Source organism: Vicia villosa, linkage group LG1, assembly GCF_029867415.1.
Source record: "Vicia villosa cultivar HV-30 ecotype Madison, WI linkage group LG1, Vvil1.0, whole genome shotgun sequence".
Classification (NCBI taxonomy): domain Eukaryota; kingdom Viridiplantae; phylum Streptophyta; class Magnoliopsida; order Fabales; family Fabaceae; genus Vicia; species Vicia villosa.
This window is the reverse complement of record NC_081180.1, coordinates 95,464,395-95,481,435: the sequence shown is the minus strand read 5'-3', so window position 1 is coordinate 95,481,435 and position 17,041 is coordinate 95,464,395. Positions and strand designations below refer to the sequence as shown.

The 17,041-nt window shown below is 34.5% G+C and overlaps 1 protein-coding gene across 1 annotated transcript; it reads left to right on the top strand.

The window, feature by feature from the left end:
• The first annotated feature begins 10,658 nt into the window (after positions 1-10,658).
• On the top strand, positions 10,659-16,725 carry LOC131643608 (ABC transporter C family member 10-like). The gene is made up of 11 exons (XM_058913868.1): positions 10,659-12,797; positions 12,981-13,301; positions 13,435-13,521; positions 13,694-14,287; positions 14,397-14,561; positions 14,692-14,986; positions 15,078-15,292; positions 15,391-15,696; positions 15,820-15,883; positions 15,978-16,217; positions 16,366-16,725. The coding sequence occupies exons 1-11, from the start codon at positions 10,755-10,757 to the stop codon at positions 16,476-16,478; spliced, it is 4,443 nt and encodes a 1,480-aa protein (XP_058769851.1). The 5' UTR covers positions 10,659-10,754; the 3' UTR covers positions 16,479-16,725.
• Positions 16,726-17,041: the final 316 nt, after the last annotated feature.

Here is a 17,041-nt window from a genome sequence, read left to right as displayed (position 1 = left end):
GCTAAAATCTGAGAAAACTCTCTCCATCATACTTCAAACTTCAGGATCACTATCAACAGAGATTTACCCATGCTTTGCGAGAGGACTTACTCGAACATTAGGACCATCATCATTGAAGGACAAAATCTGGCGGTCGATCAATTCTTGAACCTTAAATTTCAAAGAAGGACAGGTCTCTAGAAAATGCCCTTGAACTCCTTCATGATATTCACAATGGGAATCAGGGTCGTACCAATCAGGGTATGGTTTTGGCAAAGGTGGCAAAGACCTAGGAACAATCAAATCTTTTTGTATCAAGAAAGGATATAACTGAGTATATGTCATGGGAATAACATCCAATTCACTTAATTTTCTCCGATTGTGGGTCCCTTGACGAGAGACATTACCATGTTGAGGCGTCGGGTTGGCAGGTTCTGTAAGGATGACAGAAGAAACTTGCTGATGTTGGTATCTATTTCTTCTTATGGATTTCCTTTCTTTTGAGATAGCATTAGAATTCTATTCTTTTTCAGATGAGTTCCCCTCCTTGGATAAACGTCCTTCATGAACAGCTTCCTCTAAGCGGACACCCATGCTCACCATTTCTGTGAAATCAGTGGGTGCATATGCAACCATCTTCTCATAGTAGAAGGAACTGAGAGTTTTCAGGAAGATCTTTGTCATTTCCTTCTCTTCCATTGGAGGGATAACTTGGGCAGCTAGTTCACGCCATCTCTGCGCGTACTCTTTAAATGATTCTTTCTCCTTTTGGGACATAGCGCGGAGATCTCTGTCCGGCGCCATATCAATGTTGTACTTGTATTGTCTGATAAAAGCTTCACCCATGTCATGGAAAGTACGGATGTGTGTACTATCCAAACCCATATACCATTTCAAAACAGCCCCAGATAAGCTATCTTGAAAGTAGTGAATCAGCAGGCGTTGATCTTCAGTGTGCATGGACATATTTCGGACATACATGATCAGATGATTGTGAGGGCAAGAATTTCCCTTGTATTTTTTAAATTCTGGGAGTCTGAACTTGGCGGGAACTCTAACATTCGGAACCAAGCAAAGGTCATTGACTTCTTTCCCAAATAGATCTTTTCCCCTTAGGGCCTTGATCTCTTTTTGCATCTCTAGAAATTGGTCTTCAAACTCATCCATCCTTCTTATGACTTCAGAAGGTGCACCATGGAAAATGGGCTTAGTGTGGAGAGAAACAGTGTTTACCACAGCAGGATTAGTAGTCATAACAGCTTGAGGAACTGCAATTTGTTGAGCAGGAATATGTCGTCCAGCCAGTTTGAAATCCACCTTTATTCTATATGGCCTAGTTGTCGTAGGATTCAACACCGGATTTACAGGAATCTAAGGAGTCTCGACTTCGGAAACCACAGTAGCTTGAGCTTGAGTTGGTGCCTGATTCTGAGCATCCACCAGGTCTTGGACCATAGATGTCAACCTTTCAATACCAAAGCGCAATAAAACAACTTCCTCTTTCCATTCTTGATAATCAACTATACCATCTTCCATTCTTCAACGACGATTGGTGCGAGTATTATATCGGTGCGTCAGTTTGACTCTGAGGAGAGAAGGAGGAAGGAATAAGACTCTGACTTATGAGTGAATGTGAATGTGACATGATGCATGCAATGCAAAAGACTTTTTAATTTTCTTTTTAATTTTCAAAGTATCTCAAAATATCTTCCAAGGAATTATTAAGAGCTTGTAAATGTAAACACTATAAGGTAACTTGAAGAGAAAATTTCAATCATTGATAATAAGGCACAAGGGTCATCCTTGGTACAAATAAGGGACAAGGGTCATCAAGGGACAACCGAGGGTCATCGAGGGTCATCGAAGCATCAATTTTCTCAAGAGTTTATAAAGGGACAAGTGTCACCTTAAGGTACAATCACTTTCAATAGTTACAAGATAGAAATAACAAAGAAAGCTAGTGAATCTCAAAAGTAACCCTAAGGAATCTCAATATCATCTTGGTTCTCAGGAGAGATAACAACATTCCATACTTGTCATAGAAATTCTTAGGATTAACAATTAAAGACCCAAACTTTCTTAACTATTCTATCTTTGGACTCTTGAAAATGTACCTCTTGGTTTGTCTTATTTCAAGTTCCATTCCTATAATGTTTTGCAAAAATGGTTTCTTTGAACTCCTTTGAAAGATATTTTATTTTTAAAATGCATGGATGCATGAATGTAAACATAGTAAAAACATGGGGTTCAAGGGTTCAACGTCACGAGCATGGAGTCAAAGGTCTACTCATCCCAAAGGTGTGTACTATGGTTATTTTGTACCTGCAAAACAAGGTTCTAAAAAGTTTCTCGGACTCAAACAGTTCAACTTGGAAATTATAAATGTCGCAACTAACTTGCTTGTTTGAATAATATTCCAAGAGAGCCTCATTTGAGTGCAGTATCGTGTAACAACCATTCTTGAATTGACTCCAAATACAGTTTCCACACTAATTCCTAATGGCCAAGATTGGTTAAGCTGTTTCTAGGTTCCCAACTTCTACAACCTAGTTGAACGCAACGATGTTTTTCCAATTAACTCTGTCAACAAAGTTACTTCCAAAAAGGTCTTCACTGAGCGATGGATCTCAAATTGACTTCTTTGGGACTACTCCCTCGAGATCAAAATGACTATACCAGTCTCTTATCATAAGTTGCACTCAAAAGTAACAAGTATTCACATTGGAAGTCCAAAATAACAGTATATACAATAATAATAACAGTATAAGCAAAGATAGGGTCAACCCCTCTAAAGATGCACCAATAATTTGGTCAACATCCCCAGCAGAGTCGCCACTTTTCTGTAGCGGTGAAATTTGTGAGACTAAAGCTATTGAATTGAATTAGCTCATATGTTTTAAAAGGAGTCGCCCCATGCTCTATTGTTTCCAAAGGAAATGGGAGAAAGAGCGAATAAAACCCACAAGAGTTTTTTTAAAATCAAAACTAATAAAATAAACAGAGATTTGGTTACGGGGGGTTTGTTATGTAAGGGGAATGTTTTAAGCACCCCTAACATCTATGGTACTCCATAGGTACATCGTTGAAAATATTGTCATTATTGTTGTTGTTGTTATTATGAAAATGCCTTTGTGTTTTTGTTTAAATAGAGTGAGGGATGAGAAAAGAAGGTTTTAAAAGTGAGCTCGATAAGATATCGCATCTTAGGCCTACATACCCCTTTAACAATAGGGAAGTCAGAGCTTTTGTAGTTCCTCTTAAAAGGAAAAATAAAATAGCCAAGTGGTAAAATATTTTTGGGTGTTGAGCTTTAACAATACTCAACGGGTTTTTTTAAATGTTAAGCTTTAAAAATACTTAACAAGGGTTTAAAAGGAGCCAAGCTTTAACAATACAAGGCCCAATGGTCTAAGAGCAGTTTCACTGGGAATAATGCTCCTCTTAGTACCAAGGTTAAAAAAAAGTTGGTTGAGCTTTAACAATACAAAACCATTTTCAAAAAACAAGTGGGTGTAAAGCTTTAAAAATACTAAGCACAAAGATAAAAGAGGTTGCCAAAGAGATTGAGTACCTTGACAATTTTAGTCAATACCATTCCCATTCCTTTGGATATTTCAACAACAACTTAAGCAATCAATCAAGGATACCTCAAGTGTGTGTGTGTGTGTGTGATAAAATGTGTCACAAAAGACAAGCAAGTGAGTATGACAAAGAGATCAATGTAAACTCAAATGATGATGGATAAAAAGGATGTTTATACCTTAGAATCATTTCATGTATGAATGAATATGATCTGATGATGGATGGATAAGTATCTCATGCATGTGGTTAGTAAACAAAGTATATATACAATGATAATACAATGAATAAAGTACAAGTGTACAAGGATAAAAATCAACAAGTATATGTACATATACAAAGACAATGATCAAAGCAACAAGTTATATTAACAAGGTGAGGCTAAAGATCATGGATTTCAAATTAGGGTTTTGAAATTAGGATTTTAAATTAAAGTTTGAAACACACCTAAACTTAATTGATTTTAAAATGATTAAAGTACCAAACCCTAAAAGAGAGTTGGTCTAAAGGTACATGGAATGGTCAAAGAGACATTTAACCTAGCCCTAAGATAATTCTCACAAAAATAACAAGAGCTTATTTGGTGAAAATATCAAAAGAAATGATTATTTTGGGATTTTTAAACATATAAAGACTTGTTTTTGATTTAATTTTAAAATGATAAAATAATAAATATTTTTGCAATTTTTAATCATATTATAAAAATAGGTATTATAAATAAATAGTATACAAAATTTCAAGTCAAAATAATTAAGTTTGCTATTTAAAATAAATTATCAAAGTTTGAATAAAAAGCAAAACAAATAAGTGATAAAAAAGAAGTTTTGCCCCCAAAGGGGTTTGAACTCAAGCCCTCACGCTCACGGCCTAAAGCCTCAACCACTGGGCCAAGCACCATGCTTTGATCATAAGGCCCAACCAGTCAATAATATATGAAATTCAATTCTGAATGGTTAAAAAAGAAAATAAATTGCAAAAGGGGTGATTCGAACCCACGCCCTTAGGGACACGCACTGTAAACACACATAACCAACTCAGCTAAACGATAAAGTCGTTTATGGAATGAGTTGTAATAAATATTAAATAAACTAAGTTTAAAAATTTAAATTTTCTCAACTTCATCTTCCTCGTTGAACAACATCAACAACAACTCATGGCTGGATTTCGAATTTGCTCGAATCTTAACCAATTTTGGTGAAACCAAAGTGCAAAATGCTCAGCATTGAAACATGAATCCAACCATATAGCTATCATGAATTAATTCATATTGAAACTCAAGAATTTTGCTCAAAATCGTATGAACCCTAATTCTAATTTGTAAAATTTAATGCTTAATTTGAACAATCAATCCCTAAAACCTTAGGGCTTTTACTCCCTACATTATGCTGAGTAGAATGGTGTCAAGTTTTATTCAAAATGATGCTTAAATGAGAGATTTAAGATTTGAGTTTGTTACCTCTGAACTGTGATTTGAATTCAACAATGGAGGAGTTACAGAACAAATATAATGATTTGAATAGCTTCCTTGTGCCTTAGGGAAGCTAAATGAATGCTCACTTGAACCTCAACACCTCTAGAACTCAGAACCCGATAGTACCTACAAAACAAGAAATTTGAAATGGAGAATTTGATTCTATGTGTTACAGAAGTGGTTTGATGGATTGGATAGCTTCTATATGATATATGGAAGGTATTTGGATTAATAGTTTAGACAATGTGAGAGTTTGGTGAGAGTTTGAAGGTTAAGGTTTCAAAGGGCTATTTAATGGAGGTTCAATGGTGTTTTTTGGTTAGGGATGTTTCTGAGGGTGGTGGAGGTGATGAAAAGCTCACAAGTGATGTATGGAAGCAATTGGAATGATTGGTTGGAACTCAGAACTTCCACAACTCAAAATGACTAGTGAAATGCAAATGACATAAAAAATGGATTTCAAATGAGGGGTGACTTTGAGATTTATTGTGTGTTTGATGGAAGTCACCACTTTTGTACATAAATGGAGTAATTCAATGGGCAATGGTGAAAACACTTGGTTCATAGCTCAAAAGCACTCAAAATCATCTGATTATGATGTCTCCAACAAGTTATGGGAGTTGTAAACAAGATTCTTTCAGATTTGAATTGGATTTGGATCTTTGTTCTTCATGTTCATGCTTGAAATTCAAGTGTTATGGAGCCTTCTTCCCAAAATCATATCTCATAGCTCAAGTGATGAAATTCCATGCTAATGGTCTCTTTGGAAAGCCCTTGCTACATACTTCAATCCACTTGTTAAAAGTTTCCTCAAACTCATTTTGGATCTTGGTGAAAAATGACCATAAAGTTGGAAGAAATCCATGTTAAAACACTTAAAAATTTTCTAAGTTTTTTTGACATAAACTTCTTGACCCAATATCTATAAAATAAATCATTTTTTGAAGAAATATTATAAGTGGCAAAGTTGTTTTTTTTTTTATCAAGATCTACAACTTTCATGTTGGGAGATTTTTGAGTTTGTAGGTGAATTTTGAAGTTCCCAAAATGAGGTAAAAAACACTTAAAACCCTAATTTTGACTTTTTGATCTTTGATTGATTTTCTTGATTTTTCTTTATCAAATGACTTTAATAATCATATGTTGATGATTTTGATCCTCAAAAGTCCTTAGTTGACCAAACTTCTCAAAAGTCAAAGGTTGACCTACACAATTGACTTTTTCCAAATGAACTGCAATCTTGTGGATTCCAATTGAATCAAGCTCTTCTCTTCATGTAGATGATGTGAGTTGATTATGATGATGAATTAGAGGTCATTGAATCATAGTTTGAGCCATGGAGCTATGTCCTGATTAAAAGTCAACTTCTCTGATGAATTAGGTCAAAACCCTAATTTGTGCACCAGATGAATTTGGAAGTTGTTGATTTTGATTTAAGACATCCTTGGACTTGGATTTTGATGGTGATAATCATTTGAGCATATGATAATGCTTGAACTTCTTTGTGGGTTTCAAAACCCTAATCTTGCCTGAACTCCTTAATTAATCACCTGCCTTGGGGAAACAAGCAACAAGTAAAACACAATCTCTTTTTGTATATTTTTGTTAGTAAATGAAACATAAATAATAATGATAATGAAGATGATAATAATGGTGATGATGACCTTGCTATGCACAAAAATGGTGTGGGATCTCAGGGTCAAAAATTGGGGTACAATAGGTAGAAGTATGGCACGGGTAGTGATTAGGCGAGAAGGCGTTAAACTGGAGGTTGTTTACATATGAATCAGAGGTTGTTTGCATAGTACTTCAAACTCATGCTATCATAGTGGACTTATCCCTGGTTTGGTAGCCCCTAGAGTAGGTATTGTTGATACTGAACTGGATGAACAATTACTTGTGTTATTTAAGTTTCTTCACTGCACTTTTATATACCTTGTGATTGTGTGTTGGTTAGAGATCATTGTCTCGATATCTTTTAGAATATCTGATATCTAAACACCACAATTTCAAATTCAAAGTTTCCTAAAAAGTATCCAAGATCCTTTTTATGAAACCAAATCAAATATGCATTTTCCTGAAATCATCCTTGACTGGCTGCGCCTGTATGAGAACCAGAATCTTCCAGAATCTCATATTTTTCAATCAAATCTTCAAGGATTTAAACAAGATGTACTGTCATGATGTTCTGGTGTAACATGTCACAATATTTGGCAGAACATCTGTCACAAATACATGACAACAAAACCTGTCATGAAAGTTGGTCAAGATGTTACAACATCTTGCTCAACATCAAATTAGAACCATGTTTTAGCAAAATTTATGTCAATCATAAAATAATGAATCTAACAAAGTTGAAGCCAGATAGATCAATTTGGAAACACAAAGCAAAGTTAGTAGCTAGAGATTTTTCTTCAGAAACTTGGGCTAGATTATTTTGAGATGTTTGCACCTGTAGCTAGACATGAAAAAATCAGGTAGGTGGTTACTTTAACTACTACTAGGAATTGGTCTATGATACATCTGGATATTAAATATGCATTTATGAACAATCCTTTACAAGAAGAAGTTTACGTGTGACAACCTCCTGGATTTGTGAAAGAGAATCAGGAAGGGATGGTGTACAAGTTGCATAAAGTCTTGTATGGATTGAAGCAAGCTCCTAGAGTGTGGAACTTGAAGAATGATTTATTTTTCAAGAAGACGGGGTTTCTGAAATGTGAGATGCAATATGGTGTTTATGTTTAGCTTACTTCTGAAGGCAATATGATTCTGATATGTATTTTTATTGATGACATATGACTGATAGGGAGTTGTTATGAATGAATTTGAGACGACTGACCTAGGAAAGTTTGTATACTTTCTAGGGATGGAGGTTTTCTACTCTGAGAATGGTATCATTTTGCATCAGCTCAAGTATGAACTTAAGCTTTTGAAGAGATTCGAGCTGACAAATTGCAAGTCTGCAATCACACCTGCTGAGACGAATCACAAACTGGATTCTGATGCTGAGGGTAATGATGTAGATGCTAAAAGTTTTAAACAGTTGGTAGGCTCGCTGAGATATCTCTATAATACATGACCCGACATATGTTACACAATTGGAATGGTGAGTAGGTTTATGAACAAAACAAAGTGGTCACATTACCAAGCTGTAGTTAGGATTCTGAGGTATATTAAGGGGACTCTAAAATCTGGAGCTTTGTTCCCTTTTGGAGCTGAATGTGAGTCAGAACTGATGTGCTACTCTGACTCCGGCTAGTATGGTGATAGAGTTGATAGAAGAAGTACTTCTGAATATTTTTTCAAATATCTAGGAAGTCTCATTTCTTGGTGCTCCAAGAAGCAACCAGTGATTGTGTTGTCATCTTGTGAAGCTGAATACATTATAGGTGCTTTATCTATGTGTCAATCTGTGTGGTTGATGGATTTGTTACAGGATCTGAAGATCAAGGTGAAGAAGCCTTTGAAGTTGATGATTGACAATGAATCAGCTATAAGTCTTGCTAAGAACCCAGTGTTGCATGGGAGAAGCAAGCATATTGACACAAAGTTCCATTTTCTGAGGAATCAAGTCCAAAATTGAGAGCTAAAAGTTGTTCAATGTAGCTCCTAGAAGTAACTTGGATATGTTCTGACGAAATCTGTCACGACTGAATCCTTCATTAATTTGAGGAATGAAATTGGTATTGTTGATTTTAGCTCTGAATGTGAATTAAGGGATGGTGTTGAAGTGTAATTGCACATTCATAGTATTTGTTGTTAGTTTGCTTTGGGCCTTGTGTTGGGCTTTAACTAGTTTGACATAATATGAGTTGTGTATACATTGCATTTTACTTTGTAATTGAATAGGAGAGTGTAGAATCATTCGTTGTAACCGTTTTCTAATTGAGTAAAAGTTAGTTAGAGTTTTTCTCTTTTTTTTAATTCTCTTTCTTCATCATTTTCATCCTGTTCATTGTTCTCCAACATATACTTGAGATTTAAATTAAAATAGATAAATATCTTTTAATAATGTAAAATAGTCATTTATTATTTTAAAATATTTTTTAAACTAATATTATCTATTTCATATCTCAAAAATTTCTTTCTAATACAATTTGTTTTGTGAGAATGTCACATAAATAAATAGTAGTTTGTTTTAAAGATATTAATGATTAGAAAATGATATGGTTTTGGCCATGATTAAGTTGTTTAAGAGATTGTCCACTCAGACTATAAAGTGATGAGAGCAACAAATATCAACCATTGGATTCGTCAAGAGAGAGAAATTAATAACCACATTAATGTATTAACATTCTCTCTTGATAAATAAAATGGTTGATATTTGTTGCTCTCATCTCTCATTATAAAATACTCCCACTTAATTTTTTTTGTGTGTAAGCAAGATGGAATTAAAAAGAGAACTGAGGGGGTGTTTGTTTCGGAGATACAAATGTTATTCTCGGGAATGTGACATTGGAATTCACATATTCGTTTGCTTGTTTCAAGTTTTGATAAATTATTCTCGGATACTTTTTATTCCCAGAAATAAATTTTATTCATGAGTTTCTTTATTTTCATTCTCATGTAAAAGGATGAGAATTTTACATTCTCATGGGAATATAAAATAACCAACCATAACTTCTCACTGTCATATTATTTTAACACATTTACTTTTTAATTTTTAATTTTAAAAATTTAATTAAAACAAAATCTAAAAATATTCCTAAGAACTTTATTCATTTGCCAAACACATTGATAGGAATAAAGTTCCAAGCAATAATATTTCTAGGAATGATATTCCCAGAATTATAATTTTAATCCTTTAAACAAACACACCCTAAGGGTTCTCAAAACCTGTTTACATGATAAGACGGAAACAAACAAAAAAAAAACTCGCAAAAAAGAAATTACAAACTATATATATATATATATATATATATATATATATATATATATATATATATATATATATATATATATATATATATATATATATATATATATATGGGGACGACTCAGGTGAGAACACTTGGTTATTATGAGAAATGAGAACAATGAATCACGACCATTAAATTTTGATTTTGTTGATTTTAATGGACTGGATTGGTTTCTCTTTCTAGAATCCTTAATATTTATTTTAAATCAATATAGAAAGAGAAACCAATCCAGTCCATTAAAATCAACAAAATCAAAATTTAATGGTCGTGATTCATTGTTCTCATTTCTCATAATAACCAAGTGTTCTCACCTGAGTCGTCCCCATATATATATATATATATATATATATATATATATATATATATATATATATATATATATATATATATATATATATATATATATATATATATATATATATATATATATATATAAAGAATGTGACATGTTGCTAAACAACAAAAGAAAATAAAACATCTATAACAGTATATAGAAAAAAAAAAACAAAAAAAACAAGCTCTAGTTGTAAAGTTCACTATCTTATATATACGTGAACCGTGCCGACATCGTATGAGATATTTTGCTGTTTTATAGTACATGCATGTACTCACTCACAAATAAGTCACCTCATTCAACTTTTTATTTTGTTCCGCCGCCACTTTACACATTTTCATTCGTCTTAATCTTCTTAAGAAAAAAACAAACATATAAATATTAATTCTTCTTCTTTTATTTCTTATTCCGTCATACATAATTCCACGCTTCATACAGATTTTGTAGTAACAAAGAGAAGAGAAAGAAAATGACCGGATTTTGGAGTGTGTTTTGCACTGAATCTGTTTGTTCAAAGTCTTGCACTATTTATGATATTAAGTTTCTCATTGATCCTTCCTCATGTATCAACCATTTCTTAATATCTTGTTTTGATGTCTTGCTACTCATCACGCTCCTATGTATAATGATCCACAAGACGTTATTGAAACCATATCAGAGTCTTATTACACATAGGGAAAGATATTCAAATCTGCAACTAGTTTCTGCCATAACCAGTGGTGTTCTTGGCTTGGTGCATTTATTTTATGGCATTTGGATTTTAGAAGACAAGTTGAGGAAAAACCAAACTGTATTGCCTCTTGATTTGTGGTTGCTGGAATTATTTCAGGGATTAACATGGTTGTTAGTTGGTTTAACATTAACTCTTAAGTTTAAGCAATTTCCAAGAGCATGGTTAATGGTTTTTTCTATTCTTATGTTCTTGGTTTCTGGTATAAGCTTTCTTATATCTTTGCTTTATGTAATCCTCGGTATACAATTGTCGGTCAAGGTAGCATTAGATGTTCTATCTTTTCCTGTGGCAATTTTATTGCTATTTTGCACATATAAGGAATCTAAGTATAGAGATACTGACAGAGAAATCGATGAAGGCCTTGACACCCCTTTAAATAGAGAGGCGAATAAAAATCATTTTGTTAGCGGTGTGACGCTATTTGCAAAAGCTGGATTCTTCAGTAGGATGTCATTTTGGTGGTTGAATTCATTGATGAAGAGAGGTAAAGAGAAAACACTTCAGGACGAAGATGTACCCAAGTTGAGGGAGGAAGATAGAGCAGAAAGTTGCTATTCACTGTTTCTAGACATATTGAACAAGCAGAAACAGAAGGATGGATCCTCACAACCATCTGTTTTGAAAACAATTATTTTATGTCATTGGAGAGAAATTTTGATTTCTGGATTCTTTGCACTTCTTAAGGTACTTGCACTGTCCTCTGGACCTTTGCTTTTGAATTCCTTTATATTGGTCGCCGAGGGTTATGAGAGTTTCAAATACGAAGGTTTTGTATTGGCCATAGCACTTTTTGTTATAAAAATTGTTGAATCACTGTCACAAAGGCAGTGGTACTTCCGCTCGAGACTTGTAGGTCTCAAAGTTAGGTCGCTGCTAACTGCAGCCGTTTACAAAAAACAACTGAGGTTATCCAATTCTGCTAGATTGATGCACTCTAGCGGTGAAATAATGAATTATGTGACTGTGGATGCTTATAGAATCGGAGAGTTTCCGTATTGGTTTCACCAAACATGGACTACTAGCTTCCAGCTATGTATCTCATTAGCAATACTTTTCCGTGCTGTTGGGCTAGCTACAATTGCCTCCTTGCTTGTGATAGTTATCACAGTACTTTGCAATACACCACTTGCAAAGTTACAACACAAGTTTCAAAGCAAACTAATGGTGGCACAAGATGCGAGATTGAAGGCTATTTCTGAGGCTCTTGTTAACATGAAGGTGCTGAAGTTGTATGCATGGGAAATCAGCTTTAAAAATTCTATAGAAGGATTAAGGAATGAGGAACTCAAATGGTTGTCTGCAGTGCAATTGAGAAAGGCATACAACACATTTCTCTTTTGGTCATCTCCTGTTTTGGTCTCTGCTGCTACGTTTGGAGCGTGTTATTTTCTTAACGTTCCTTTGCATGCGAATAATGTTTTCACTTTTGTGGCAACTTTACGCCTTGTTCAAGATCCAATTAGATCAATTCCCGATGTTATTGGGGTGGTCATTCAGGCAAAAGTTGCATTCACTCGGATTCTAAAATTTCTTGAGGCTCCTGAACTGCAGAGTGAAAGCGTTAGGAATAAGTGTTCTGATGGCAATATAAGGGGATCAATTTCAATCAAGTCTTCTGAATTTTCATGGGAAGATAGTAATGTATCAAAGTCAACTTTGAGAAATATAAATTTGGAAGTTAGCCCTGGACAAAAGGTCGCGATTTGTGGAGAGGTTGGCTCAGGAAAATCATCTCTCTTAGCAGCAATTCTCAGAGAAGTTCCTAACACTCATGGGAAAGTAAGATTTTGTTCCTTTTTTAATTATATAAACTTTGTAATACTTTTATTAATTATAACCTTCCTGGCATTATCATTTTCTGCACGCAGTTCTATAATATCATTTAGCATGCAAAGTCAACTTTCTGTCATTCATTTGACTAGTAATACTAAAAGGTGTTTGATTATCTTTTCTGAATTACAGATGGATGTTTATGGGGAGTTTGCATATGTGTCTCAAACAGCATGGATACAAACAGGTTCAATAAGGGATAATATATTGTTTGGCTCACATATGGATGCTCAAAAATATCAGGAAACACTTCACAGATCTTCACTTGTGAAAGACATCGAGTTGTTTCCCCATGGTGATCTCACTGAAATAGGAGAGAGAGGGGTTAACTTGAGTGGTGGTCAGAAGCAGCGAATTCAACTTGCTCGTGCTCTTTATCAGGATGCTGATATATATCTCTTGGACGACCCATTCAGTGCTGTTGATGCACACACTGCCACAAATTTGTTTAATGTAATGACAACATCCTTTCTTCACATACTGTGTTCAAATATTGTAAATATTTCAAATGCTTCTTTCCTACACGCATGCGCACACACTTTTTTTAAAATAGTTGGTTATGATTATGACACTATTAACTCGACAGGAATACATTATTAAAGGACTTGCTGGGAAGACGGTCTTGCTTGTAACTCATCAAGTTGATTTCCTTCCAGCATTTGATGTTGTTTTGGTAATTTTATACATCTTTAAAGCACTGATTATGTTTATGTCATTGCTATTTTCTTTTCGTTACTTTTTCTGCGCTTAATCAATTTTTGTAAATTTCGTTATGCATTCAAATTAGCAATTATTATTTAATCTTCGGCAAACTGAAAATTATGCATTCAAATTTTGTGGTACAGTTGATGTCAGATGGAGAAATCTTACACGCTGCTCCTTATCATAATTTGTTGACCTTGAGCAAAGATTTTCAGGATCTTGTGAATTCTCACAAAGAAACTGTTGGTTCTGAGCAGCATATAGATGCTACTTCTTCTGAAAGACATTCAAGTTCTGCTAAAGAGATAAGAAAAACATATGTGGAGAAGGAAAAACAATTCGAAGCACCAAAAGGCAATCAATTGATTAAGCAAGAAGAGAGAGAGATAGGAAACCACGGGTTTAAGCCATACTTACAGTATCTGAATCAGAACAAAGGATACACATACTTCTTGATCGCTTCTCTTTTAAACCTTATATTTATGATTTGTCAGATATTGCAAAACTCTTGGATGGCTGCTAATGTTGACAATCCTAAAGTCAGCACTCTGAGACTGATTCTAGTTTACTTGTTGATTGGAGTTACTTCAACTGTGTTCTTATTCATGAGAAGTCTTCTTACAGTTGCTCTGGGTCTTCAGTCTTCGAAATCTTTGTTTTTACAGCTACTAAACTCCCTTTTCCGTGCACCTATGGCGTTTTATGATTCCACACCTTTGGGACGGATACTCAGCAGAGTAAGCATGCTAACCATTATTTACTTCTTTTTTTTTTTTTTCCAACTAACTTAAAGCAATGAAAGGGAAATACAAATACTTTTGTTTTGACTTTTATTTCGTTTTTTAGGTCTCTTCTGATCTTAGCATTGTTGATCTTGATGTTCCATTTGGTCTTCTTCTCGCTGTGGTTGCTACTATGAGTTGTTATGCAAGTCTAACTGTTTTAGCTGTTGTTACTTGGCAAGTCTTGTTTGTCTCCATACCGATGATTTATTTTGCATTGCGCTTGCAGGTAATGAACAAATTCTTTGAATTGAATTGCAGTGATGATTTGGTGTTCAATTTTAACACTAATACATTATAGTAATCTTTCATAGATTTAAATGTGCTTGTTGATAAGTCTAACTTTTTTTTTCATGCAGAGATACTACTTTGCTACAGCAAAAGAACTGATGCGGATGAATGGCACAACAAAATCCTTTATAGCTAATCATCTTGCAGAATCTGTTGCTGGAGCTGTGACAATAAGGGCTTTTGAAGAAGAAGATCGCTTTTTCGTAAAGAACCTTGATCTAATTGATATCAACGCTACTCCTTTCTTTCATAGTTTTGCCGCAAACGAATGGTTGATTCTGCAGTTAGAAATAGTAAGTGCAGTTGTTCTTGCATCTGCTTCACTTTGCATGGTTGTACTTCCAACCGGAACATTCTCCTCCGGTGAGATTTCTTCTACTATTGCACTTGGAATGTCTCATTAATGCTTTGTATTATGGAGGTATTAAAATTTCAACATATGATGTTATTTCAGGAGTTATTGGCATGGCTCTCTCCTATGGTCTTTCACTTAATGCGTCCTTAGTATTTTCAATTCAATTCCAATGCAATATAGCAAATTATATAATATCAGTGGAGAGGTTAAGCCAATATATGCATGTACCAAGTGAAGCTCCAGAACTAATCGAAGGAAATCGTCCTCCGGTGAATTGGCCAGTTGTTGGTAAAGTAGAAATAAAGGAACTACAGGTAATTATTTATTATTATTTTGAAAATTTTCCATAATATCCCCTAGGAAATGGGAGTTTGAACTGAAAGAGAAGAACTGTTTCTTGATATCAAAACAGATACGGTATAGGCCTGATGCTCCACTAGTACTCCGCGGGATCACATGTACATTTGAAGGAGGACACAAAATTGGTGTAGTCGGTCGCACAGGAAGTGGCAAGACCACTCTTATTGGTGCTTTATTTCGTCTAGTTGAACCAGCGGGCGGAAAAATAATTGTTGATGGCATTGACATTAGCTCCGTTGGACTTCATGATTTGAGGTCGCGTTTTGGTATTATACCCCAGGACCCTACTCTTTTTAATGGAACAGTCAGATACAATTTGGATCCGTTATCTCAACATCGTGATCAAGAGATATGGGAGGTAATATAGTTACCTGCCAATTTATTTTTCAGCATCAGTTAATAACACGATTAACTTTTGTTTGTTTTTCTCTATTTTCTAGTTCAATAATTAATATGGACTAATTGTGGTTTGTTTACAAAGGTTCTTGGGAAGTGTCAGTTGCAAGAGGCTGTGCAAGAGAAAGAAGGTGGTTTAGATTCCTCAGGTAACCGTTCAAGTTATGCTACGATTACAACTTTGATGCGTTAAGTTCCTGTTTATTTCTTAATACTAATGTTGAATAACAAATTGTGCTACAGTTGTTGAAGATGGTGCGAATTGGAGTATGGGACAACGACAGTTATTCTGTTTGGGCCGCGCTTTACTGAGGAAAAGTCAAATATTGGTGTTGGATGAAGCAACAGCATCAATTGATAATGCAACTGACTTGATTCTGCAGAAAACCATTAGGATTGAGTTTGCTGATTGTACGGTAATCACAGTTGCTCACAGGATACCAACTGTGATGGATTGCACCAAAGTTCTTTCCATCAGTGATGGTAAGTAGCATATTAATTCACTATTACAACACCTAAAATTTAAGGTAGTTGATTGCAAATTTGAACCTTTAGCACAGGTTATGGAAAAAGCATTTGATCGTTTTATTATTTTGTTCTAAGTAAATAAAATGTGTAATTGAATTTTCAGGAAAACTGGTAGAGTATGATGAGCCAATGAAGTTGATGAAGAGAGAAGGATCCTTGTTTGGGAAGCTTGTCAAAGAATACTGGTCTCATTTTCAATCCGCGGAATCTCATTAAAATTTCTGCTTCTTCCTGTTTGATTAGCTAGTGAGAATAGTACTAGGATGTAAGTAAGATGTATCAAACACTTTGGCCTAAGAAGTATGAAATGAGGTAAAGGAACCTAGAAGAAAATGATGCAGAGGATTTCTAACATGCAATTTGTTGGATGAGGAATGAGCAGTTTTACTCTGGAAACTTGCATTATTTACCAATTACCAATCAGTTTTATAATTGTGCAACATTTCTGGTTGACGCTTCACATTTATAATGTGGCAGTCATTATCTGACACCAAAAGTTAATCTTTTTTTGAAGGAACTTATCTTAAATGCTTGACAAAATTCTAATGTAAAATATAGTGTGAAGCTCAAACCTCATTCAGGTCTCTAAAGTCAGATAACAAAATACTTGTCATTAATACTCATTATATCAGCCTTCATAGTTCCTTCGCATATTTCATAATTTAAAAAGATCCTATTTTATATGAATAGTTTTACTGATAAACTTGCTTAAGAAATTTAGGACAGCTCTGTTCCCTAAATTTATATATATTAATGCATCACATGAGCCTTTAAAAATG